Source organism: Oryzias melastigma, linkage group LG21 (genome assembly GCF_002922805.2).
Source record: "Oryzias melastigma strain HK-1 linkage group LG21, ASM292280v2, whole genome shotgun sequence".
NCBI classification, from domain to species: Eukaryota; Metazoa; Chordata; class Actinopteri; order Beloniformes; family Adrianichthyidae; genus Oryzias; species Oryzias melastigma.
The window spans coordinates 16,483,258-16,509,229 of NC_050532.1; the positions used below are offsets into that span (position 1 = coordinate 16,483,258).

At 39.1% G+C, this 25,972-nt stretch overlaps 1 protein-coding gene across 2 annotated transcripts in view; it reads right to left on the minus strand.

Moving 5' to 3' along the window:
* Positions 1-496: 496 nt before the first annotated feature.
* Positions 497-25,972, minus strand: part of LOC112155365 (neuroligin-4, X-linked) — a 27,066-nt gene continuing 1,590 nt past the window's right edge. The window contains exons 2-9 of one of the 2 annotated variants that reach the window (XM_024286931.2): positions 24,258-25,165; positions 23,622-23,774; positions 21,272-21,457; positions 20,521-20,971; positions 14,668-14,881; positions 13,496-13,620; positions 6,055-6,664; positions 497-3,257 (exon numbers count right to left, since the gene is read on the minus strand). In XM_024286931.2, coding sequence (XP_024142699.1) covers positions 2,850-3,257; positions 6,055-6,664; positions 13,496-13,620; positions 14,668-14,881; positions 20,521-20,971; positions 21,272-21,457; positions 23,622-23,774; positions 24,258-24,708 — 2,598 coding nt within the window. In that variant the 5' untranslated portion in view covers positions 24,709-25,165 and the 3' untranslated portion in view covers positions 497-2,849. Of the gene's footprint in view, positions 3,258-6,054; positions 6,665-13,495; positions 13,621-14,667; positions 14,882-20,520; positions 20,972-21,271; positions 21,458-23,621; positions 23,775-24,257; positions 25,955-25,972 lie in introns of those variants that run through there. The other variant, XM_036209690.1, reaches the window with a different exon arrangement.

A 25,972-nucleotide genomic window follows, 5' to 3' on the forward strand; every position in this document is an offset into this window, starting at 1 on the left:
ATTTCACATCTCACAGGGTTTCTCTCGCCAGCTGGCAGGGGCTGATGACCCGTGATGATTTACAGTAAAAGTCTCCTTGTTTTGCTGTTGCAGGGCCTTCAGCAGAAATAGTCAAATGAGGCAAAAGATAAAGTGTCATTATTTATTTATTTATTTTGTAAATATGTCTGGGTTTTTGCAAAAGAAAAATGTTAACTTTTTTAATTTGGCTATACTCAATGTAATTTATTTGCGTTAATTTAGTTGACTTTTTTCTACTTTAGTCAATTTTAGATTATTTTAATTTTCTAACAGCAAAATAAATAATAAATTAATAAAGCTTTAATAAATAAAGTTTAGTTTTTCCAATTGACAATTACCTCTCATTAACTTGATTTACAAAAACAAACATTTTTGTTGAAAAATGACCACATATGACATATATTACTATTGCAATTGCTCTCTAATGTCTTTATTGCAATGATTTCTGAAAATGAAGACATGAAAGACATTTAGAATGCTTAAAAACTGTAAAATACTGGTATTTTTATTTTTCAAAAATGCAGCAGAAATATTTTATGCTTTTCACAATCCATCCATCTGCTGAGTCTGTATATCCATAAGAAAAGAAGAACTCAGTCAAACATCACTTGAGTATTTTTTTATATCATTTTTGCAAACGTCCTTTGTTTCTCAGCCGCATACTTTTGACTTTTCACATAATACGTTAACTAAAAAAAATCTTTCATATAGAAATTATTGAGGATAAAGGAGGTTAACTGGCTTAACTGTCACACATCTGCATGTTGTCACACAGAGAAGCCAGGAGGTGGGGAGGATTAAAAGGAGATTGTGGGGGAGGGCGGATTAAGGTAAGTAAAAGAACAAGGAAAAGGGATGAAAGGGGAATTCTGGAATATCAATGCTGGGAGCTTTGGTTGACTTCCTGGATCTGTGGTTGTTTAGCTCGCTGTAGCAAAGGAACAACAGTTTTACTGCTTTAATTCTTTTCAAATCTTCAATATTTGACTGATTAGAGATAATTCCATCAACTAAATTCATAAATAGTCAATATTCAATGTCACTAAGCATATAACAATAGCCCTGGAGCACTCACAGTGAAGTCAACGCGAAAACTTCTGCCAGTTACTATATAAGTTAGAAAAATTCATGATGTTTGGGTTTTTAAAGTCTGTCATATAAGAAAATTAAAACAGAAAGAAAAAAAATATTGCTAGTTTACAAGGATATTAAGGCTTAAAAAGCAGCATGTTTGGAGCCATCTTAACCTTCTATGTGGAGTCTGTTAGCTTCATCGAACAAAGCTGACCGGTTCTTCTCCTCTTCACTCATGGATCACTTTGTGAATCAAATATGGCTCCAAACTACAGTTGAAGAAAGCAAATCAAACTTCAAATTATAGGAGACACAGAGACACATTTTACACAGGATGGCAAACATTGTGAGGAAATATTACCCAAAATCCATCTTTGCCAATTTTTTCTTTTTTTTTTCTTTTTTTTTTTTTGAAGAAGCAGATGTCAGTTTATTATCCAGTTAAGACAAATAGAGATTTTGATTAAAAGAAAACGCAGAATCCTCTAAATCCTTTCCATCACCTGTTTGTCTTAATTAGGGCCATACTGTTGGGGATTTAAAAAATGAAGGATCGAGGGAAAGGGTTTGTTGAGTTTGGCTGGTGCTCAATCATCAAACCAATATTGCATTATCTACACAGTACTAGCTCATCATCCAAATGGTCAAAAAATGGACAGCAGGGTAGAATGAAAAAAAGTCCTACACCATAGCTACGACACAAGTACCTAAATGCTCACATAGTTGGAAATGACTGGAATGACTGTGCATAGCAAGTATAGCTTTAAATAAAGGTACTGTGTATATACTACAGTGGGTGAGATAGAAAGATAACCAGCCTTGCATCAGGACATTTATACAATAATATATTAATATCTGAAATGAAAGCAATAATGTGGTTAAATAAGTCATGTTTTTAACGCGAGAGCAGGTATGCTATAAATCATAATATATCATCTGTATCTTTCCATTGTATTTACAAGAGTTTGAACACATAGCTGGTTAGAGTGATTCTTCAGTACATCTGCAAGCCCCCCCTCCCTCCCTCCCCTGAGCCCGCCTTTTCTCTTGGCACGCTTTCCGAGTTTTTCATATCGCTCAATCTCACTTCCGTTTTCCTCGCTCTCGCCGCGCCTAAATCCCACTCAATGAAGTCCTAATCTCTCTCCGACTAACTTGTCTTTCAGCTGATGTTGTCTTTTTATCCCCCACCTTTCCCTCTGTCTGTTTTTACATCGAACGCCTGCTGAAATGTATTATTATCCCCTTAGCTTAGTTTGATCCTTGGCAGATAGGGCCTTTGATCTTTTTAATGAAAAAAAATGCTACATTCACATTTCACAGGTTGATCAAGTTGACATCAGCAGTCTGTGTGTGGTTCGTCTTTTTCCTGTTCTCCATCTGCTTTTTTTTCCCCGTTCCTCCTGCTCGGCTGCAGGGTGCAGCTCCTGTGCAGGGAAAGTGTCACTGGCACTCCTCTTCCTCCTCAGATGTAGAAAAAGCAGATTTTAAATCCAAAGTGGGCTCTTTTTTTTGTCCAAACTCAAGAGCGAATGCTCTAAAGATCCGCTTCTCCTCAGATCCCATTGGTCTAAAAGTCCCAGGACATGCAACACACAGATGTCCGTCATTTCATCCTGTTACTTAAAAATGTCCGCTGCCCCGTCTGTTAACAATCCTGCACAGTAATTAGTAGAGGTATTTCAGTTTGTCAGTGTGTGTGTGTATGCCTGTGTCTATAGGTGTGAGTGCGTCAGTGTGAGCTGCGGTTGAGGTTATACACGCGTGGTGGAGTGTGTGTGTGTGGAGATGTGCGTGTGTGGCAAGTGTGTATTGCTGTATGGGCTATGATGCGTGTATCCCTGGTGAGGATGCCCCATCCTCATCCCTGCCACTGATCCTGGTGTCATTGGGGTCATTGGGGTTGCAGGGGTAACAGGGTGGGACCCTGGGGTCACAGGCAGAGAGCCCGGGGTCAAGGAGGTCATGAGGGGTACATCGTCTGGGGAGCGGCGCAGGGTGAGGGTGTAATCAGGCGGGCACGTGAGGCGCACGGTATCCAGCGTGCTGTAAATGTCTTGAGTGTCCAAACCATCCAGGGCGTCGAGCGTATCCAGAGTGTGATGGTGGTGAGCGTTGTTCCTCTCATCCGCCGATGCAGCATCGCACTCCAGCTGCTTCACCTGAACAATAAACAACTATTTTATTCATTCATTACTTTAATCAATTAGTGAATGCTAGTTAGGAGTTGTTGTTGTTTTTATCCTGTTTATATCAATGAATCAATATGTGATTTTCAAGTGTTGCACAGCCACAACACTACAGATTGTGTTTTCATTTACCAGCTACTTGACTTTCTTCACATGATCATAGGGTAAAGTATTCAGTTTTCCACCATAAGGTGACAAGAAATAGGGCAATATTAGGAGACTGAATGCATTCGTTTTTAATATTTTTTTTTTTTTTAAGGAATGTGTTTAGATGTGTTATGATGATGTGAGCATGTTGAGGAAAAGTGCTATGTAAACAAAGGGATTGATGGATTGATTGATAATAAATCATTAAGCACTGTATCAACCACGCCAAAGTAGATAATGCATCTTTGGTTGTAACCAAAATGTTACCATTTGTGGATGCTGACAGTGTAGGACTGTTTCAAATTTTTGCATTTAAAAATAGTTTGCACTCCAGGGTGCAGTCATTTTTTTTTTTTAAGAAAATAGGAGTTTGAGAGGTAATTTTATGTTTGAATCCTAAAAGCATGTAGAATGGAGATGCCCTTATGGTTTGGGAATGAAATATTGGAATTGTATGGTTAAAGATCTTAAATTAGTTAATACTGTTAAAAAAATGTTAATTAATTGTCACATAAATTTCAAATAATTGAGTGATAATAGAGAAATAAAATTTTGTATTACAGTATTCCCCCCTTATTTGTAGGAGTTAGACACCAGAGATATTTGCAAATATGGCGAATATGGCGAATACGGCGAATCTGCGAATATGGAGAACATCCCAATCTCACCAGTGAAGGATGTCCATTGCCAATCCATACTCATCAAAAACACTTCTAATCATGCTTTGTTAACATTTATTAAAGAGCATTAGAGTGCTGCTCAACATAAAGAGTTGTTCTTAATATTCGGAACAGCAGCGTACTTTATGACACAGATGAGGTGTGTCACTCTGTCTCTCTGTGTCTTAAAACCAGGAGCGTGTGCTTCCTTCATCATCAAAAAAGTGCGGGAGGGCTTCATCTTCCAGAAGAAGCCGGTTTCATCCATAATAAACACGTGCTCTGAATGATAATTATCCTCTGCGATTATCATCTTTAGCAAATCAGGATTTTTTTCAGCTGCTTCTGAGTCAGCTGATGCCATTTCTCAATGCAGGGGCATGAAGAGAGGGGGGGTGGATATACACCTCAGCACCGCAATCCCTCCTTCAGATAGAAAAGTTTCAGATAAGCATCTTGAGATGTTGCACAAACCGGAAGAGTCATGTGACTGGAAAAAAAAATCTGTGAATACGTGAAACCGCAAATAAGCAAGAGAAAACTGAATAAGTTGTTTTTTTTATCATTTGGTCAGGGGTGTTTCTTACACTTGGGTCTGACTTATATGTGATTTTGTTTTGTTTTTTTTTATAAATAGCAACTACCGCCAGAATGAACTGTAGCTGTGTGTATCAGTATTTGCTACAAACATCAATGCAGAGGAAGAAGCTGCGCTCGGTGGCCGGGTTTGACGGAAATGTACCAAAGCAACTCAGAGGATGAAGAATTCAACAGATTCACTGATTTTGAATGATATATGTAGTTCATTTTTTTTTTTCAACTATTTTTTTAGTATGTTTTTCTATGCTATGGTTATCTGGATAACAGTTCAGATGTTAAGCTAATATTGCTAAATTAGTCCTGTGTTTTATTAAGCTAAATAAGGATGAGTTCCGGAAGGGAAGCGCCCATAAATTCAGTCTATTATTGTTTTTTATTCCAATATCATTATTTGCCTTTCAAGATGAAATGTCCATTCTTGTTCCTGTTTTTGGCAAAATACATTTCTACAAAAAAATTCTGATTTATACTCTATTTATCTTTTTATTTATACTCTTTATTTATATATATATATATATATATATATATATATATATATATATATATATATATATATATATATATATAGTCCCCAAAATACAGTTTGTTTCTCTGTCATTCCTGGTGAATTATTAGAGATGTTCAAATTACTGCCTGCCGTCGTTACTTGCTTGTGTATATGAAAGTAAAGTCTCTATGCTGCATTTAAGATGTTACACAAGATTTTAAAGGTGAAAAAATGAAGACTTCATTTTTAATCTTTGATGAGCAGTTTCCTTTTTTTCAGGCTTTTTATTTTCGTTTTTTGGGATGCTCTGCAGGTGTTCTGCTCTACGCCAAACTCCCGCTGACACAAGAGGATTAATCAGGCTTTTTGTGTTTTATTGTTGTGTAGCTTCAATTTTTTCACTCACTTCTACATTCATTTGTGCATGTATGTATTTGTGTAGTTCATCAAAAGTAATTAATTTGATTTATTTCCAGTGTGTAAAACATTAAAAGCAAAGAATAAGACTTTATCAGTAAGATTCAATCCAACATTTAGCTTTAAGATTGAGGGACTCTAGCTGAATTCAAAAGGTGCTGTGTTCTCGGTGAGCAAAGAGAAGGCAGTTTCCACACACATTTCACACAAACGCAGTCAGAACAACAGCAGACACACACAGATTCTCACGCTGATAATATCTACAGATGACAGGCTTTGATTTGCAAGAGTGCTCTATTGGCAGCTGTGCCTCTGTCAGCTGGAGCGTTTCGTCATCTCTTTGTGTGATCCCAAAAGATTTCATTTGAAGTTAATGACATGTATCATAATTATTAACAATCTGAATGATGCACAAAGCAATTTAGACCCAAAGTTTGAAGAAATGTGAAATTGAACTCACCTGTAATGACATCAGTCTCTCCCCCTGAAGGTGGGCTGCAACATCCGCTGGGGTAATGTCTCTTCTGGGAGGAGGAAGTGGGCGTGGCCTACGATGCTCCAAGCGCCTTTTGTCTTTCTTATAGAGCAGAGCTGCAAACGCGAGTATGTTGAGGAACAAAAGTGACGCTCCCACTGCTATTGTCACAGACAGCTCTGTGGAATAGTCCTCATTCGGCACGCGGGCGCCATTTTCCACTCCGTTCTGGCCTAGAGCAGACTCAGGTGGCTGTGGCGTTCCCGCTTGGGGACCTGGGTGCCGTGTGCTGCTCGGCGGCCAGCCTTTGGACAGGCGCTTGGTGTAAGAATACGGCGTGTCATCCTGCGGGGAAGGACTGTGGGTGAAGGACGACACCGACTGTAGAAGCTCGTTTACGTGGTGTAGGTGAGGGACGAGCTGGAGCCAGAAGGAGATCTTGGTGGCACGGTAGTGATCTCTGACGCGAGGTTTGAGGCCGATGTGGAGGTACAGCTGCTCTTTAGGAGTGTATTTGGACCAGGCCACTTCTTCAAAACGGTTTGGCTTGGTGTGGATGAACTTGGTGTCTTGAGGAACCGGCTGATTTGGATCACTGGAAAAAATGTAAATAATAAAAACACAACTTAAGAGAGTGTTTCATTTCAAAATCAGGATTCTTTCTTTTTAAACCAACCAAAATTTTAAGCGTTAAGCACAATTGGAGAATTCTGATACCACCACAATAGCTTGTAGTGAGAGACGATAGCACATTTTAAAGATTTTATATGATACTAATTATTTTTTGCAGAAAATATTAAATACTGATTATTGGTAAATTCTTAGTGGTGTTTTTTTTATTTTATTTTCTCTCAATAAAATTATTTGTTATCCTCTAAAATAAATACCATAAAAACTGACCAGAAACAAATTCAATGTGGAAGGTAATAAAAAAAAAAAAACAACACAAAGTCGTTCTCTTTAAAATCCACTTATGACATGCAGTGCGGTTGCTAAGGGTAACATGCACAACTCGTGGCACCTCTGGTCACATGACTGATGGAACAGGTCTATACGCTGTAAGGTGAGCGGGACTTTTGCACAAAACATTAAAGTAACTCACCTAATAGCCAAAAATATTTAAGAAAAACACATGCACTTTTACTCAAGTACTTTAATAGAGTAATACAGCACCAAAATGAGTGATATACGGGTGTCTATGTTGCGATACCTCTTTGGTATCAAAACTCCCATCATTTATGATAAAATATGGCCAATAATAGGATGCTTTTTAATCTAAAATACGATTTTGTTTGTTTTAATGTAGTAAAATTTTCATTAACTTTCTAAAAAATATATATTTTAGACCAATCATTTTAATCCCTCTGATCTTTATTTTTTCCACTGACTGTTTTGGATATTTAGGATATCATCACATGTTGCAGGTGTATATAGTGGACATTTTTGAACTTTTTCATGGGGTTGCACATTGGTTAGCGTTTTCGCCGTTCAGCGGGTTTAAATCCTGACAGAAACCTTTCTGCGTGGAGTCTGCATGTTCTCCTCTGTGGATGTTTGGGTTTTCTCCAGACACTCCGGCTTCCTCCCACTGTCAAAAATATGCCTCATAGGCTGTTTGATGACTCTAAATTGCCACTAGGTGTGCTTGTGAGTGGGTGTGAGATTGTGTTACTGACTGGAGACCTGATCGGGGTGTACCCAGCTTTTACCCAACAGTACCGGACAGGCTTTGGCAGTCCCGCAACCCCAAAAGGTACACAGAGGGTTGAGAAAATAAATGAATGAATGAACTTTTGCTCTTGTATTTAATTAATTTTTAATGTATCTTTACATTTTTACACCGATTTCTATTCCTAAATGGAGTACCTACATAAAAAAATCAGTGTGACTGGGGCGATCGATCTATAATTCCATTCTGCTTCTGAAATGTTTGGATTTTCTCTTTCAAAACACAACTGAACAAGGTCTTTCTGTGTGCTGAGGTTTTGCTTTCTCTGCTGGTTTTTCTTAAAAATTAATGTTTCTAAAACTCACCAGTTAGGACTTTTCAGGCTGGTAGACCTGTTCTGGGAGCAACCCTCTTGCAGAATACCACGGATGTAGGCAATACAATATTTTTGAAATCTATACTGTTTCAGTTGTTGTTGTTTAGAAGCAATTTTTTTAAGTATTTTGGCAATAATAACAGCTGGATTTTACAATGTGTTTGCAAAGCTTTTCTAAATTGTTGTGAATTTGCCTACATGTACCATAATAAAGACCATTTTTGTGCAGTTTCCACTGGAGTGCCTTGAAATACTGATACTAGAATTGAAAAAAAAATGTTCCAGCATTGCCTTGGTAAGAATCTGTGGGTGCTTAGACAAGGAGAAACACATTGAGATCCTGGAGGAAAACAACTGACGATCTAGCATAAAAGAGTAGGGCCCAGAGAGGAATTTCAAACTCAAAAAACAAGAGATGGATGAAAAATCAAATGTTTGGGGTTGAAGTAGTAAGAGATTAGTTAAAACACACACACACATATATATATATATTAAAATGTTGATTTAGCACATGACTAACTGATAAATCTGAAGATGAACATTAACTGTGGATTCTCAACAAAATCAATGACAGATGCTCGCGCTGCATGTTTGCCATTCATTCCATTTCAACAGGCCTGTGGCTGAATTTCCGGCTGCCAAAGCTTTGAGAGAGAGAGTTATACGATTGCTTTTGTTGCCTGTGAGGTAAAACCAAACACAGCATGTTTACAGTCTACACTAAACTGTAATGTTTCCAAATCATTTGGGCTTTATTGGAGGGAAAGACTATTGGAGAAAAGTCTGCAGAGAATTAATTAGGGAAGAGCTGTAGCTGCTTGCAGACCAAATGGTAAATCCTTAAATACTCAGATCATCTGTACAAGTAGAAAACAACATAGTCATTAAGTGGTCGTTAATGATAACTGGAAGCTTTAAACTTTGTAGATGTGCAGCCATGCAGAGAAGGATTTAAAGTAAAAGGTATCAAATTGGTTTCTCGTATTTTTGTCTGTTTAGCTTTGGGTGAATTATACACTTCTAAAAAACATCCCTAATTGTGAAAGTAGACATACAAAAGGGCTTGTTAAATACCCCATTTTTACCCCCAAAAAAGTGTTTTTCGCAATTTTAACATGTTCTTGTGGTGTTTTTCTGATAATGGAGGAAGAAAATTATGCTTAAAATTGAATCTCTGAGTATTTCTTTATTCTAACCATTGTGAGTCGAGAGCAGACGAAAAATAGAAAATACACTGAGTGGGTCACAAGCTCCTTGCTACACTCCATTCTGATGCATCCACTTGTAGACAAATAGATCCAAGTACGTTTTCTTCGTCTGAAGTGGCATCTGGCTCAAAACTGTACGACTGGATAACTTCAATATTGCTCAACATATTTGTTCCACGCTAAAAGTCCCGCCCATAGCTCAGAGACACATTTCGAATGAACTAGTGCTGCTTCACACAAAAGACATGTATTCATACTGGAAAAGTCTGTTGGTCCGGACATAGCCCATTTAATTTGGTCTGGAGTGAGTCCTGAACCTTGTGTTTTGTCTGTATTCAGACTGGCATTTCTGTTCCAAACCAAAGTTTGTAATATAACCACATGACTAAAGATCTCTTCAGTCATTGGCCAGGAGTTACAAGGGCGGGGCAAAGCAACAAGAGAAAGAATAATGGAAGTCCTAAGATTTGCAATCTTCGTCAGGAAAGTTAATTTGTTCAAACTTCATATTTCACAGACCAATTTTAAACGTCTAGGTAAAACACGTTTTATTGCTACTTCGGTAAGGCGGTTACTGAGGAGACGCCGGCGATGAAGAAGTGTTTATGGCATATAGATTGTTTAGAAAACAGTGTAAGAAGTGATGTGGATCATACTAAAAGGTAATGTTAAGTTAATGAGCCTGTATTTCAATGAGTTGCTGAGTCTTATCCACGTTTGATGGCAACAAAAATTGCAAGTACTATTGGAGCTATCCAGCCATACAACCTTATGGTTCCTATTCTGTATACATCCCATAATCCCTAGCTACGGTTGTTGATTGATCCAATTTTTCTGCTCCGAGCATGGAGCCTATTAAGACTGAGAAAAACTCAGAGCAAACCAGAGCTCAGTCCAATTGGAAACTAACCGAGACCACCTCGAAAGAGGGGTTCAGGAGCAGTTCCTGGACCAGGATCAGTTTGGGTGCATTCAATTAGTTCTTGATTATCAGGAGAAATTATCTCTGGTTGACTTTAAGCGAACCAAATGTGTCAAGTCGGAACACTCCCTCATGTCATGGAAAATGACACGTTTTTTGATTTTCCGTACAAACGTCGTAATCATAATTAAAAGATCATTGGGAACCATTTAAAATATTTCAACAGACGATCAGAGTGAGCCTCTAAAATGTTACAGCAGCAGCGATGTAAACTTAGCATTAGCAATGGAGAAAACATTTGATGAACCTGTTTAAACCTCTATCAATTCAGAACAAGATAAAGGCTCTGGCAAGAGCGAGATGTGTGCAAGTAAATGTTATCTGCAATTTTATAGCTGACAGCTTTACCGTCTGGCATAAAGAAAATATTTTACAGTGTCACGGTTTGATGCAAGAAAACATTTTTTAAAGGCTTATTTTCAAGTTGAAACCTTTTTTTTCTTTTCTTAAGTTTTGTACATAGATCAATGAATACTGTTCAGTTTTTATGCCAGTCAGAAAATATTTGCTTGGATGCACAGCTGGAGTTGTTGCAGCACAAACATAAAGCTGTCAGATATCTACACCCGGGATGAGATTCTCGCTGTGCCGTTGGCTCAGTCAGTTCTTAAACTACCTTTCTGACACACACGGACGGGCACATTCACAAAAAAGGAAATGACAAATTCATGCATATTCCATTAACATGCTTTTTGTTTCCCCAAACAACCGAAACCATCAGATTGCACAAAATGGCAACCAAAAGAAAAGGTTTACTGAAAAACAAGCAACATACAAGCTGGGGATTTACACACCCACACTGAGGCTTACAAAGTATACATCAGGGAGCGCCGCGTTTCCCCAGTTAGATTGAGCTGTCGCAGAGTTCCATCATCATCTCACCAGAGTGAAATCTCTTTTCAGAGAAATTTCCGCGCTGATAATTGAAGTATGGACTGAATCTTCACACTCCTCTTTGGCTCCAGAGCCTGCTGCGCTAGTATTGACAAAACGGACGTGTTCCTCAAACAGCAAACTTAATGCTGTGCCTCAATGCACCAACATATTTCTTTCTCTCGTCTCAGCCAAAGCATGTAAGAACTCTGTCCTGCTGCTGGAGCGCAGAGCTCTGTGGAGGATTTCATATTTGTCTCTAGACAGTAGATTTCTCTGTAAATCTGAAGAAGTCTCAGCAGAATGAGCCTCATTTGGATTAATCACTGTCCATTACTCTTTTCTTACATAGCAGAGGAGAGCACCATCTCAAACAATTACTTTTATCTTGCTAAGCTTGTCAGAGATGAAAAAAAGGTTAACCATTATGGGCACTTTGACAAGGGTAAAAATACTGGAACATTTGTAAACTTCTACCACTGTTTAAAATGTGACAAAATATTATGTAACAGTTTCTCCTTTTTGCTTATTACATGTTGAATATCTTGGAAAAACATATTAAAAACTTGCCAATGAATCAAAAAAGTTTCTGTTTTGCAAAAAAAAAAAAAAATAGGTTGTTCGTTTGTCAATTTCAACTTGTAATGTAGTTTTCATGGATGCATTGAACTAGCTGGCGTTCCCAGTGGTCTTTTAATCATAATTATGCCGTTTTTGGCCAAAATCCCCAAACCTGTCATCTTCTAGGACATAGTTTCTGCAGAGCATCAGTAGTTCATCAGAAATCCCCCTCTGAGTTGTGGGCAGGACCAGGGGAGGACTTACCATTTGGCAACACTTTTGGGGCCCCTAGCTGAATACTTAAAATATTTCTAAATTAATTTCCATGGCCATCATTTTTTGGCTGTCAAAAAAAAAAAATTAAAAAACAAATCATTGAGATGGCATAAGACTCATCGTGTGAGTGTTTTAATCCTTCCCCGTAAATCTACAGTAATTAAATATTACGCCAACAGCAAGTTAGGTAGCAGAGAAAGACACTTCCAGGAGTTTAAAAAGAAAAAAAGCAGTAATCAAGCAGCTGTGAAAAAAGGAAAATGCAAAGAGAAGGCAAAAAATGTGTTGCTACGCTTTCAAAAGTGCAGGAAGAAAAACAAAACAGGAAAAAGAACAGAATAAAATGGACTGAAAAAGGCAATAAAGAACAGAAAAAGAGAGGAAAGGAAAAAGGAGGGACAGAAAATTGTCATTTTGAAAAAAAAAAAAATGTGGAGACACCATTCCATAGGATAGTGCTTTGTTCTATCACTGAAGTATTTTTTTATGTCTTTTACCTTCTTTAGTAAACCTGATAAATTAAAGAAATTACATACAGTATGTTACAGACATTTTTAAAAATAAATGATTCATACAACCACTGCAGAGGGCCCCATCTTATTGTTCGCCCTGGGCCCCCAAACTGTTAAGTTCACCACTGGACGGGACCGTTGGTGTGGAGCAACCCCGCCCCCCTTCTCCCCCCGTTGCAGAGTAGAGCAGGAAGATTGTGGCCTACCATACATTTTCATCATTACAAATAATCTCTTTTTAAACAGCATTTTTGTCTGCTCCTGATTCCTAATAATTAAAAAAAAAGATTTACTCAGATGTGCAATTCTGATCTTAATTATCGTAAAATATGTCCTTCATCATTAGAAAGGTTAAATGAATAATTCTTGCAGCTAAGAACCATGCATTTTAATCAAAAAACTGTATTTTGATCGTCTTATTTGAGTTCTGTCTATGTGCATCAATTCCAGCAGCTGACACGAGCTCAAGTAACCTCCATGACCTTCATCGGGTTGAAGTAGGTACAGATTACAGCTGGTAATTTGGTCGCTGATCATCAGTGTTCAACAAATTAAACAGGATAAAGCTGCTGATAACATAAGACTCTCAGCTCCGAACAAACCTTTTCTAGGCTTGGAACAGACTTTCATTCAGATCAAGCCTCAGCTGTCTACAGTCGCAGCAAAACCACAATGCCAAAAGCTTGTAACCGAGAAATCACAAAAAGAAAGAAGGGAAAAAAGTTATCTTAGTTGTTCTATACCTTTAACTGTAAAAGGTAATTAAATGTCAGTCAATACCATGAGATATGTAATACATGTGTGTGGGGATTGAGTATTGATTTCTGGCAGCACCTAATAATGCTGACTCTGTCCATTATTCTCTTTCTTTTTTGTAAGATTTTAACTCTTCATTGCGCTGAAAAAAGATTTTACTCAGTTCTTCCAGCTGAAGAACAATTCAGAGTAATCAAGACCATGTTTACTCACCCAGTCTTGGCAAAGTTAGTCCAGTAAGTCATAACCACTGCGCTCAGCATCACATCATTTTTGGAGAAGTTACAGTTGAAGAGATCAGTGGGACCCACCATGGGCACACCAAATACATACGGGACCTAAAGTAGAAAAATCAACACATTAGTTGCATTAAGTGGCAACAATCAAGGCTAAAATATAGCAAAATCATTAAAACATTTAGTTTTTACAAGAATGGGACATACATGTATCTCTTGTGTAATGTAATACCAAATCAAATATACATTTAAATGCATCATAACTTCCGATCCCTTCTTTCTTTCACTCTGAATTTGTCTTCTTTCCTTACACTAATACATTTCCACATAGCAAAACTTTGGCATAATTTGCATGTTCTCCAGCATCCATTTTTTCTTGGTCTCTTCCTTAATCCAAAAATATGCTTCATGGGTTAATTAGAGACTCTAAATTCACCCTGGGTTTAAATGTGTGCGGCTGTCTCCCTATTTTGTCCTCCTGTAATGGACTGACAAACCGTCCAGGGGGTACGCCATCCCAAAAGGAATAAAGTGGGTTCAGAAAATGGATGGAAGACAAAAATTGTAAAAATAGTGAAGTGAAAAGGATTTTAAAAAAAAATGCTAAAATCATAAAATACCCTGTAGCAGAGCTGAAAACAGACAAAATGAAAAAGATTAATAACTTATACTGCAAAAAATGTAACAATATCTTTATTTTTGTGTGTTTTACTTTTTATAGCTGCACTTTTTAACTTCATGCTGTATTCTTTTAAGCTTACTACTTTTATCTTCTTTTTGTCTAAGTTGTAAATGTGTGGTTGTCATTTTTTTAATCTATGCAGGCTGTTTTACAGGAAACAAATGTGGCTTTAAATACATAACTAATAAAACAGCTTCTGGAGCCTCAGGTTTGCAAATGCAGCTATGAGTTGTAAATTGTCTGTAAACATTTTAAATGAAGTGCACCCATGCTTGCATGGTAGGAAAAGCCCCAGTATTAAATCCAGTTTCATTTATAAAACCTTCCCAATGCACTTTTAATCTAAGGAAACTTTAAACATTGTCTCTTGACCTCTGTTGAATATTAAAGTTCTCTTCTACAATAATACAAATTTTATGTGAGAAATGTATCATTCCCAGCTTTCCACCTCCAGCTCATCATCTCACCTCATCACCATGGGCAGAGTCAGCCCACGGTGGCGTGGCGTCACTCTGGCAGTGATGGTAAAAGGAGTAAAAGTAGGTGGGAGAGCCATACTGAGCATGAAGGTCAGCCGTGGCAATCGCTGGCGCCACCCATTGGTGGTCTGTGAAAAGCGCCACCAGTGTTTTCCTGCGCGTTTCGGCATTGTCACGATCGGCCCAGTCAGTGTACATGAACCTGGAAAAGTACATTTGTTATTAACAGCGAATACACACAGGATATTTTGCATCAAACAATTTAGCCATGAGGAAGCACAATCCAGTCAAACTGAGAAAATGAAGCGGTATGCGTGAGGAAGTCCAATATAATACCAAAGTGAAACAATCCCTAAAATAATTGATGACATAGTTTACATATCAGAACAGTCATGACCAGGGTTAAGAATGACCTGCCAAGGATGTCAGTAGAAATTGGACCAATGATGGTCAAAGAAAGAGAGCAAGAAGAAGATGTGCTCAGAGAATAGAGTAGAAACTTTTACTGTATGAGCACTGATGGGGAAAACTAGAGAAAGAAGAAGTGGGATATCTGATCCAGATGAAAAGGGAACAAGGCTTATGGATGGGGAGCAGGCTCTGGTTTGAAAGAGGAACAGAATCAGAGTGATCCTGAAGGAAGAGTTTGCTAAAATGTTCTGAAGGTGAAGAGAGTGTCAGTTGAAGGTGTGATGTTGAATCTGGTCAATGGCCCCCAGTTAGATGTGAGATAGAGGGAAAGGATAAAATCTGGAGGGAGATAGGCGGTGTGATTCAAGGTATCCCTATAGGACGAGTGGTGATTGGGACTGGGTTTAACGGACATATAGTTGAGGGAAACAGAGGAGATGTTCAGGACAGGAATACAGAAGGTCAAATGGTGATGGACTTTGTTAAACTTACAGAAATGTTAGTGATGAATGCAATTTTCCCAAAAAACAAAAATAAAAAACAGAGGGATGTGGGAGAGTAGAGGGAATAGCACACAAATTGATGACATCTTATAGAGATGTTGTTGTTTTACAGATATCAGCAAATGCAAAGTCACAACTGAGATGAATGTAGTCAAACAGCATAGAATTGTGATGAATTGGATGAATCTGGTAGTGAGGAAGATGAAGAAGACAAGGGCAGAACAGAGGACCAAGTGGGGGGAGTTTAAAAAAGGAAGAGTGCTGATTGGCTTTTAGGAAAGAATTAAAACGGAGGTTCTCCCACTGGACTGCACAGCCACAGTTTAAGTTTGGTGTGTCACATGGAATCAGGAAAGCAGATAAAGAGACTTAGTGGTGGAATGAAGAAGTTCAGGAGTGTGTTAAGGATAGGAGACAGGAGTACAGAGAGATGAGGCATAAGGAAAACTAAGGGTGCATGAGGACTGGTGTGATAGTTTGGACTCAAAGAAGGGAGGTAGAGAAACAGATATGGGAAGGATGAGCTGACAGTTACAGTGTTGTAAGACAGGGATAGAAATGTGTTGACAAATGTGGTGGAAAGATGGAAGGAGAACTTTGAAGAAATGATAAATAAGGTTGCTATTGTGGCACAAGAAGCAATAAAGAGTAGAAAGAAAGAAGTGAGGAAGATAGTGAGGTAGAAGACTAAATCTATGCAGGTATGGAAGAGTTTAGGAGAGGTGGCAGCAGAGTTTCTGCATGGACTGTTAGAAAGATTTTGGAGAGTGAGAGGATGGCAGAGAAATGGGGGGAATTGTTCTGCTGCTCATTTTTAAAGGGAGACGGGTAGAGTTGTGGAAACTACAGAGGAAAACAGCTGACAAGTCACACAATGAAGTCGTGAGAAAGAGTAATGGAAACTAGGCAGAGGTCATAAGTGAGTATTTTTGCGTAACAATATGGTTTCATGACAAGAAGAAGTGCCACGACTGCAGTGTTTGCAGTGAAAAGAAGGAGCTGCATTGTGTCTTTGTAGATCTAAAAAAAATCTGTGACAGAATACAGAGAGGAGAATTGTGGTTGATAAGGGATGAGAAAGTCTGGAGAAGTACATGTATGACATGTATGAGAGATGTAAGACAGTGGTGAGATATGTTGTAGATGTGAAAGAGAAGTTCGAGGTAGCGGTAGGACCGCACCAAGGATCAGCTTTAAGCCCCTTTTTGCTCGCTGTAGTGATGGACAGGATGACAGTTGTGGTTCGAGAGGAATCTTATGGACCATGATGTTTGCAGATGACATTGTGGTCTACAGGGAGAAGAGGTGAAAAAGGTGGAGGACTAAAAGTCCCACTTCAACTACATTTTTTTAATTGAAAAGTCATTCCAGTGGTCTTTTAATGGCGATAATACAGTTTTTAGCCATAATAATAATTTTTAAAAAACTGTCATTTTTTAAGACTTATTTTCTGCAGTGCGGCAGAAGCTCATTAGAAATTCCCCTATGGATTGTGGGTGGTACTGTTGGCACAGAAGTGAGCCTTGGCCTATTTCCCATCAACCCTTTGTTTACACACTCTCTCTAGTAACAAGCTAACTGTGGCCTAGAAAAAAAATGTCAGAGATATCCAGCCCTGTTGTTTTGAACCAAATGCCACTTGAGATGAGGAAAATGAAGACGTTAATGGATATTTGTCTGCAAGTGGATACATCGGAGTGGAGGAGGTGAGGCTTTGGCCCACCCATGTCGTTTTTTTCAAACTGTGCTTTATTGTCTGGTCATGATCCAACACAGTTTGAATAAATAAATACTCAGAAACACAGTTTTAATCTTTAATTATTGTATATGTGTTCTCTATTATGAGAAAAACGCTAGAAAAACATTTTAAAAACACCAAAAAAGCTATTTTCATTATTAGAGTGGGTCTTTAAAGTAAGAAAGTTGGCCTGGGTGTAAAGGTTTCAGGATTGATGTGAGAAAACAAAAAGTCAGCAAGTTGAAGACAGCCATGTTAATTAGAAAACAATAGCTCTGAGAAAGAGACAGGAGATGGAGGTGGAGGTAGCAGAGAGGAAGATGTTGAGGTTCACTTTAGGAGTGACAAGAATGAATAGAATCAGGAGTGAACCCATCAGAGAAACAGCTCATGTTAGACCCTCTGGAGATAAACGCAGCAAAGTCAGAGTGAGATGGTTTGGACATGAGAAGGGTGAAAGGATTCTGAGGTTGGAACTACCAGGAAAAACCAAAGAGGAGGATCATGAATGTAGTGAAGGTGGACACAATGGTGGTTGGAGTGAACGAAGAGGATGTAGAGGAGAGGGTTATAATGGAGGAGGAGAAAGGTGACCCCTAAAGGGAGCCACAAAAAAAAAACAATCTTGTTTTTTTCCCAACACCAATCGGCCTCAATACTTTTACAAAGGATTAGTTTGGAAAATGGTTTACTTAGCTGTAGGAAAATGTAAAAATATATAAAAAGGGGCCATTAAAATAACCTAACCACAAAGATTTTTAAATTAATAAACATCTACTGTTTGGACTATAGTACTTTTTCTTGGGTAAATAAACCCAATGATTTACATGAAAAAAAGCTTTAAAAAAAGTAATTTAAAAGATAAATTTGCCCAAAAGTCAAGACAGACTTAACCATTTTGATATTTTTATGTTTAAAATTATTTTTGTCATTACACTAAACTGTACTAAAACTTAAAAAAAATACAAGACAACATCTTTGCTGAGAAAATAAAAAAAGAGTTAGTCTGTTGCTGCTCCTGACACAACATACATCACTATCATTAGTCACAAAGGCTTTTTTATTATTACTTATAAGCAACAATTTTTTTCCACACTCTGGACTTTGCTTCTCTAAAAATTCTGTACACATACACGAACATTGTGTCCATAACAGCATTCCTTAAACCCTGTTTTGAGTGCTTTCCTTCAAGCATTTCTGCCCTCAGATTTTCACTTTTCCCCCTTAGATTCTTGTGATATGTGCAGGAATAAAATCCTAACCTAGTAATAATTCCTAAAATGAAGAGGATCATAGTATTTCAATCACCGTTCTTATTTAAATTCATTGCATGCCTTCCAGTTGATTACTGGTCTCAGCAGCTCCTCTGCCAACATAGACTAGTAAAACTAATTAGGTTATTACATTTGGAAATTAAAAAATAGATGAAGTTGTATATTATTTGGACATATTTTTGCAGCTAATATGCTAATGTACAGTAGTCTTAATTAGGAATATATTATAATAATATTATTACTCCAACAGTAAGATTTTCATAACTTTAGCAGACCATACAAATAATATTTTTTTTTCCATTGCATAAAATAGTAAATAAACAAAACAGGGTTGATACTACGTGCAATTAGACTCCCACTGAACCTGTGAACAGAGCGTTGTGGGGGTGCAACGTGATACTTGGTGGTGCTAATAAACAATTCTGCTAATAGGTGTTAAAATGGTGGTTAAATACAGTGAAATACTCCCATAAGAAGAGACCTTTCGCCGTGTTCACAGCAGTGTAAGATGAATGGTCATGCCCCAGCCAGGCAAAACATTACCGCAGGAAATGCAAATTGTCTTTAACATGAAGGGTGACCCTCTTTAGGAAGGTTCAGCTTCCCTTTTTCAAGTGTGAGTCAAGGTGAAAGGAGGGAATTAAATCTATGAAAGACAATAAGGAAAGGAAAATTTCTCCTCCCAAATATCATGCAATTTGAGTCAATCACTCTTAGTGCCTACAGTCCAGCTGGATGACGCTGAAGCGTCTGAATGCTAATTTCATTCAGTAAATGGTGCTTGTCTGCTGTGTTTTTTCTTCAGCCAACTATTTAAAATATGAATGGGTGGTTATGTCAAATTAAGAAAGAATAATGAGGTTAAACTGAGAGCGGAGTGACAGTTAGGTACAACAAAATACCACAGGATTATGGCTGTCTAGGAAAATCAGATCGTAAAATGCTGCCTAATAATGGACTGTTCGTACAACTACAGGCTGCAGGTTTTTTGGGTTTTTTTTTTTAACAGGTCTACTGGTCCCAAGTTCCAAACACAAACAGACCTTCTCTAATTTGAAGACAAATGACATGCGATAGAAACATTGTCGGAAACATACTGCACACAGGCACACTGATGAATAATGGAGCCACTTGTAGCACTGCAGTGTGATAATGCATGAACAGATGTTGAGAAAATGAGATGCTATAGTCTGAACAGCATCAAGTCTCATCGTTGTATCAAAGACAAAACCTAACACTTCAAATAGCTGTTGGAATCACATTAAAGTCCAACCACTATAAATGCAACAGCAACTGTAAAAAGCCAAAGAGCAGAGGCTCCGCCTCCTCCCACTGACCAGAAGAGCTGACTACATCAGCACTGAAACTTTGGTTACTTTTTTAGCACATGCAATCCATTAAATTACTATTGCTCTTTTCTCTGACCAGCTGTAATTTGTACACAACATCTAGTATTAATGATACACATTGATATTTACATATTGTGACCTTTAGACATTATACTTTGCTTGGCTACTACTTACACCAAGTTGAATTAAAAAAACAAATAGAGTACAATATTAAGGAGGTTGTATCTTGGTTTTTGTGTATCCCTTATTTGTCTATATTCTTTTTTTTGAGAGTCACAAACCATTTTTATGTTCAAGTTTCTGCCTTGCAATTTAACCCACCATTAAAGCATGACTCATCCAATCTTTTTTTTTTAATCTAATCTTATCCACAAGGCTGGTGTTTTAGAGGTGCGAAGGGGATCAATTCAAGATTTTCAGCTATAGGGGAACATGATAGAAGCTCCAGCCGTGATCAATTTGAGAAAAATGAAACATTTCACAACAAAAAGTGTCTAAATAAACACATTTAGGCATAAATGTTCACAATTACAAGATAATCCATCCCAATCAAACAAGTGTCTTACCTTATGCTTTCTCTCAGTGTATCTCGGCCTTCCGGGTATCCGTACAAATTGTCCACAAAATCCGACACAGCAAAGTCAAAGTCCCCGGCGGAGACGCCGTCCTCCGAGTCCACAATGCCTTCCACGAACACTACCCCTTCGCCTTGATTAACCCCCAGCATCACGTCGTAGTTCAGAAACTCCCCCTGCTCCATCAGGATCTGGGGGTCGTCAGGTATAACATCGCCATCAATCACGGGGGCAAAAGCTGTGTGATATTTGAGCGGACTTATGTTCTGCTCCACAAGTTCGCGGTAACTCCGGCCCTGGAGGCAGGCGACCAGTTGAGTGCTGTCATCGATGCCGCAGCCCACCCTTTCACCAAGTATCCGAGCGTACTTGCTCGGCTGATAGTTGACAGCCCAACTTGCTAAGGCGCTCCCACTCTGGATGATGGCTCTGTGGAACAGATCTGACACACGACGCACACATGAGTTCACAGTGTGCGAGTATTTGCACTCTGGCACATTAATGGATGCATTTGCACCCACACATCCATGCATGAAAGCACAGCTGTAAGACTGCACATCGGAGAGTTACACAACACATTCAAAAGATGCAAAACCAAGCAGACAAAAACACTGGACTTTCAGTAAAGTAAAAAGGAAAAAAGTTGGAATTATTCTGCTTATGGTTATGTAAGATGTGATGCGCTGCTCGGCATTGTTTAGCCTGATGATTATCAGGATTAAATGAATATCTTCTGGCCTACCTTCAGAGTAGTGGGACAAGGTGAGGAGGCTCACACAGTTAGCTCCAGCCCCTGATCCGAACACTGTGACTCTGCCTGGATCTCCACCAAAGGCTGCAATGTTCTCCTTCACCCATCGCAGAGCCTGGATCTGATCCAGCAAGCCATAATTCCCTTTTGCCGTCTGGTCACCAGTGCTAAGAAATCCTGCAAAATACAAGTGAAGGAACGTCAACATGCTGCAAATAAAGGCGTTTATTGGGCATATTTCAAAATAAAAGTCATCATTCTGCTTAATGGTAAGGCCAATCTGTCTCACAATGACTTTATTTTTGCCCAAATTAAGAAAATTCTTGGGAGACGATGTTATTTTGCATGTCCATGCATATTCATGTAAAGAAAAAAACATCAAAAACAGAAGCATAAACCAATCCCGCATTCCACTACATCGACAGCTATGCCATTTTCCTTCTGCTGGGGACGTTATTAAGTAAACAGAGGATCCTAATGACTCCTTCACTGCGGTATATCTCATTACTGCAGAAGCTCATTTTGTGAACTTCAAGCACACAAGAACATAATGAGTGAGAGAGGTGATACTAAATTTATACTTTTCATCACTTATTGTTGAAAAATTCATTGAAGCAAAAAAAAGAAAATGTGAGGATTGCATTCATCCAGAGTAACCCGAGGGGGGATTTTTTTTTTTTTAATGCAATATTATACGTCTTCATGTAGTACTTGGAAAAAAACATTTTTCTTCTTGGAATCTTTATATTTCAACAGAATATTCTGATTTTTTTATGGAAAGATAGTAATTGCAGCCACAAGTGTACACAGAGAGGCTCACCTCGTGCATCCGACTCATGATGGAAATGAGGAGGAGGAAGACGAATGAGGGGGTGTCGCTACTCAAGAAGATGATGATGGTGGTGAATGTTGAATTGGAGGGGGAAAAAAAACAAAGAGAATGGAGATGAAGACACAAAGAGGCACGTAGGATTGGTTTCAGTGGCTCACAATGTTGACATGGATCCCTCCTTTATTGTTTTTCCTTTAAACTTCAGGTTTCGCCCACAAACACACAGAATAAATCCTTGAAACAAGAGTTTTAAAAAGCTTTAAAAGATGTTTGAGAGAAAAAAAGGAATGTGTCAAGGCCAAAGCCATTTTCACAAAAATCACTCTGTGCCTGGGGCGACCTGATGCTGTTGGGGCACACACCACAAAAACACCCTCGAGCAATCCCAAGACCGCTTCCTAGACGGCTGGATCTTTGCTGCCTGGTCCCCTAATATAAAAGTATATTTATTTAAATGAAAATGTAATCCCCCTACTTTCATCTTAAGTCACATATTTATAAAAATATTTAACCCCAAGACCAAAAATGTATATTTAACACATAAACAGTGTCATATTTTGTAATAAAATACATTTTTGTAACATTAAATTGATAAAGTTGAATATTTATTTTGTTTTTTAAGCCCGAGAGATCCATATGAGACTGTGGGCACGAGTTCACACAGAGAACTGAATGATTCCTCCATATCTCACACACTTGACTTACTCACTGTGAGGGCATGCATAATGTGTTCACGTAAACAACTCATGCTTGCAGTGTGATAAAGTAAATGAGGCTTTATGACCGCGGAATGTTTTTTAACCCTTGCAGAGCCTGCCGCAGTCTTTGTCAGAATGACAGGCACATCCACAAAACGCCTCAATCGCCTGGATCCTAAGATATTCTATTTGTTCAGCTCATAAACTTTGCATAGATGTCTAAAAATAGAAAAAAAAACTGCTGGGAATCAAATGTTTTTGTTGCTCAGAGAGCAACGAGCCGGAGAGGCATAGAGTTAAAAAGGATCAGGTTGGTGGTGGGAAAAAAAAAAAGTGGCTTAAAGGGGTTTATTTTCACTAGTGACACAAACACTGAGCATATTCTAACTTAAAAAATAAACTGAAGGAATTAAAACATCTGAGATTTCTATCTGTCAGAATCACTCAGTATTTTTCCCAAAGCTTCACTGAATGATCAAAATAAAAATACATGAATCTGTGACATTTGTACAAACAATAAGGATTTTTTAATATGAAACATTGCATCAATTGACAAAAGTGCTGTAATTTGTTGCATTTAAAAGTATTAGTTTTTAATCAAATTTAATGTTTAAGTTAACTCCAAAAAATCTAATTTGATGAAAACTAATCATTTTAAATGTAACAAATTACCGATTTTTTGTTAATTGATCCAATGTTTCACTTTTTTTAGTATATTTTCAAAATAACAACATATTTTAAGATATTAAAAGACAGCAACTATAAATGATCTCTTTTGCATACATTATAAGTGAATGATGTGCTCGTTTACCTAACACTCCCAGCCGGTAGTTGAGGGTTATGACAATGACGTTGCCGTAGCTTGCGAGCACGCTGCCATCCATCATGTTCCCAGTGCCTTCAGTATATGAGCCTCCGTGGACGTAAACCATCACTGGCCGCTGACCCCCCTCCTCATGGATGTCTGGTAAAGATACAAATATTGATTGACAGATCTATCTATATAGACAGCAGCAGACATTTGTAGCAACACATGGCCTCCAGACAGTGAAGGTGACATCACAGAAGCTCCTGGTGCAAATAGAAGTATTCATTCCAGAGTGTGTGAATGAACCAATATGTATGCATGACTGAGTTTGTGTCCTTCCTACTTTTCTGCACAAGTGAGGGCGTAAACCCCATGGCAACTGGCGCAGGTGTCTGCATATTAAGTGTTGCTTCAACCAGCCGTGAGTGGAGGAGGCAAAAGACGTAAAGCATGTTCCAAAATCTTTTATGTGTCGTACAAGCTCTGGCAAGTTACTTTTTCCTTTTTTTGTCAGTTTCTAATCTTAGAGTTTGATTTAATCAAACCTGAACATGCAGCCCCAGTCCAACTCAAACCCTGCATGCATAATAAATCAACTCTTTTGCCTAAAAGTCAGTACACATCAGCAGGTCCACTCACCTTCCTCGGTGGGCACGTAGATGTTGAGGTAGAGACAGTCCTCGCTCTGGTGAGTGAGGTAAGTCGCTGCTATGTCCAGGTTTGCCGTGAACCAAGATGGCATCATATCTACCAGCAGGCTCCGCTCATCCAGAGACTGGGGACACACTGGAGCAAACTGCGTGACGTTTCGGATTCCCGGCCACGGCAGTGGAGGTTCAGGTGGCTGGAAGCGCCGGTCACCCGTTGGAGGCCTGGCATACGGTACTCCCAGATACTGGATGACAGGCCCAAGAAGGTCTGAGGGAAGGGGAGTCAGGATGCCACGGATACGGCCCTGAGCCGTGGAAATGACAGGCACGGTCTGCTCTGCTGACGAAGGGGTCGAGTGGAGGGAAAAAGAGAGGCAGATGGGCAGGAGGAGGGATAAAACTCCAAGGGGGCAAATTCTGCAGGTCCTTGGGTCAGACATGATGGTGTGCTTAGCAGGAAAATGAGGAAAAAGACGGGAGGGGGGAAGGTACTGGAGGGGTTATGGCTACGCTGACCCCTTAAAGATATATGACACTCACACACAGCTGCTGCTCAAATTGGCCCATAACACATGCAACACACACTCCTGTCTCTTGCAAGCAACCTTTCCCCGTGTGTGTGTGTGTTGTGTGAGTCAGTCAAAATGTGCCTGTAAGTGTGTGGTGACTCAGTCAGTGACTCCCTCTAATACGAGACTGACTGTGAGTACATGTCCGTGTAGGTAAGTGTGTTTGTCCTGGACTGGCAGTAGGAGCCTGCGTGCATGCCTGTGCACATATGTGTGTGTGTGCACATGCGTGCATGTTTGTGAGTCTCTGGTTATGTAAACAGCAGCATCACTGCTCCTCTGTCACTTTCTCCTTCCGGTCACCCCCAGAACAATCCCAAACTGCTGCCTGCATATACAGGATAGAAGAGGAAAAAAAAAACAGAAAGAAAGAAAGAAAGAAAGTGGACTCAATTATTCTTCGGTGTGAAATGCACAAAATAGACCCCTCACAGGAGAGACTCGCATGGCAGACCGACAGGTACGCCTGTGCCACCTCGCCTGCTGTTCACTTTAAAAATAGATATGAGAGTGATAGATAGGCCAAACGAGATGTTGTCCGCTCAGCTTAACTTGGTGTCAGGCTGTCAGGGCTGCTGTGTCACATCCTCCCTACTCTCTGTTTCACCGATCTCAGGCCCTTGGTGGTGAGAGGGGAGGTGGGGGGGGGTTCACATCATATGCTTAATTACGCCCAGAATACACCATGGAGCTCTTGACCTGCATGTAGCATAAGGTATGAAGCATGTGACAACGTGCACACTTCTTCTTTTTCTTCGTCTTCTTCTTTCTTTTCTTCTACTTCAATACAAACACAGCTGCTCCCCCCCAGTCGACTCTCCCTGAGGGCCTGGGGGCAGAATATTAACACATAAACGCATTCATACAGAGAAACCCCCACAGTCTGTCGGAAGCTGCAGCAGCTCCTGCATGGCAGAACGTGAAGATGCTCACTCCTGCTTCTTTTTTTTTCCTGATTGTGCCGGAGCTGTCCAAGGTGCTAGTTAACATTCCAGTGGTGATCACACACACGCTGATGAATAACGCTCCATTTATCAAGGCAAACCCGCCGCCTGACACCCTCCCCTTGTGTTTGTCCATATGGAAAGAACAGATAAAAGCAGCGGAATTAACAAATAAGAGGAGGAAAAAGGAC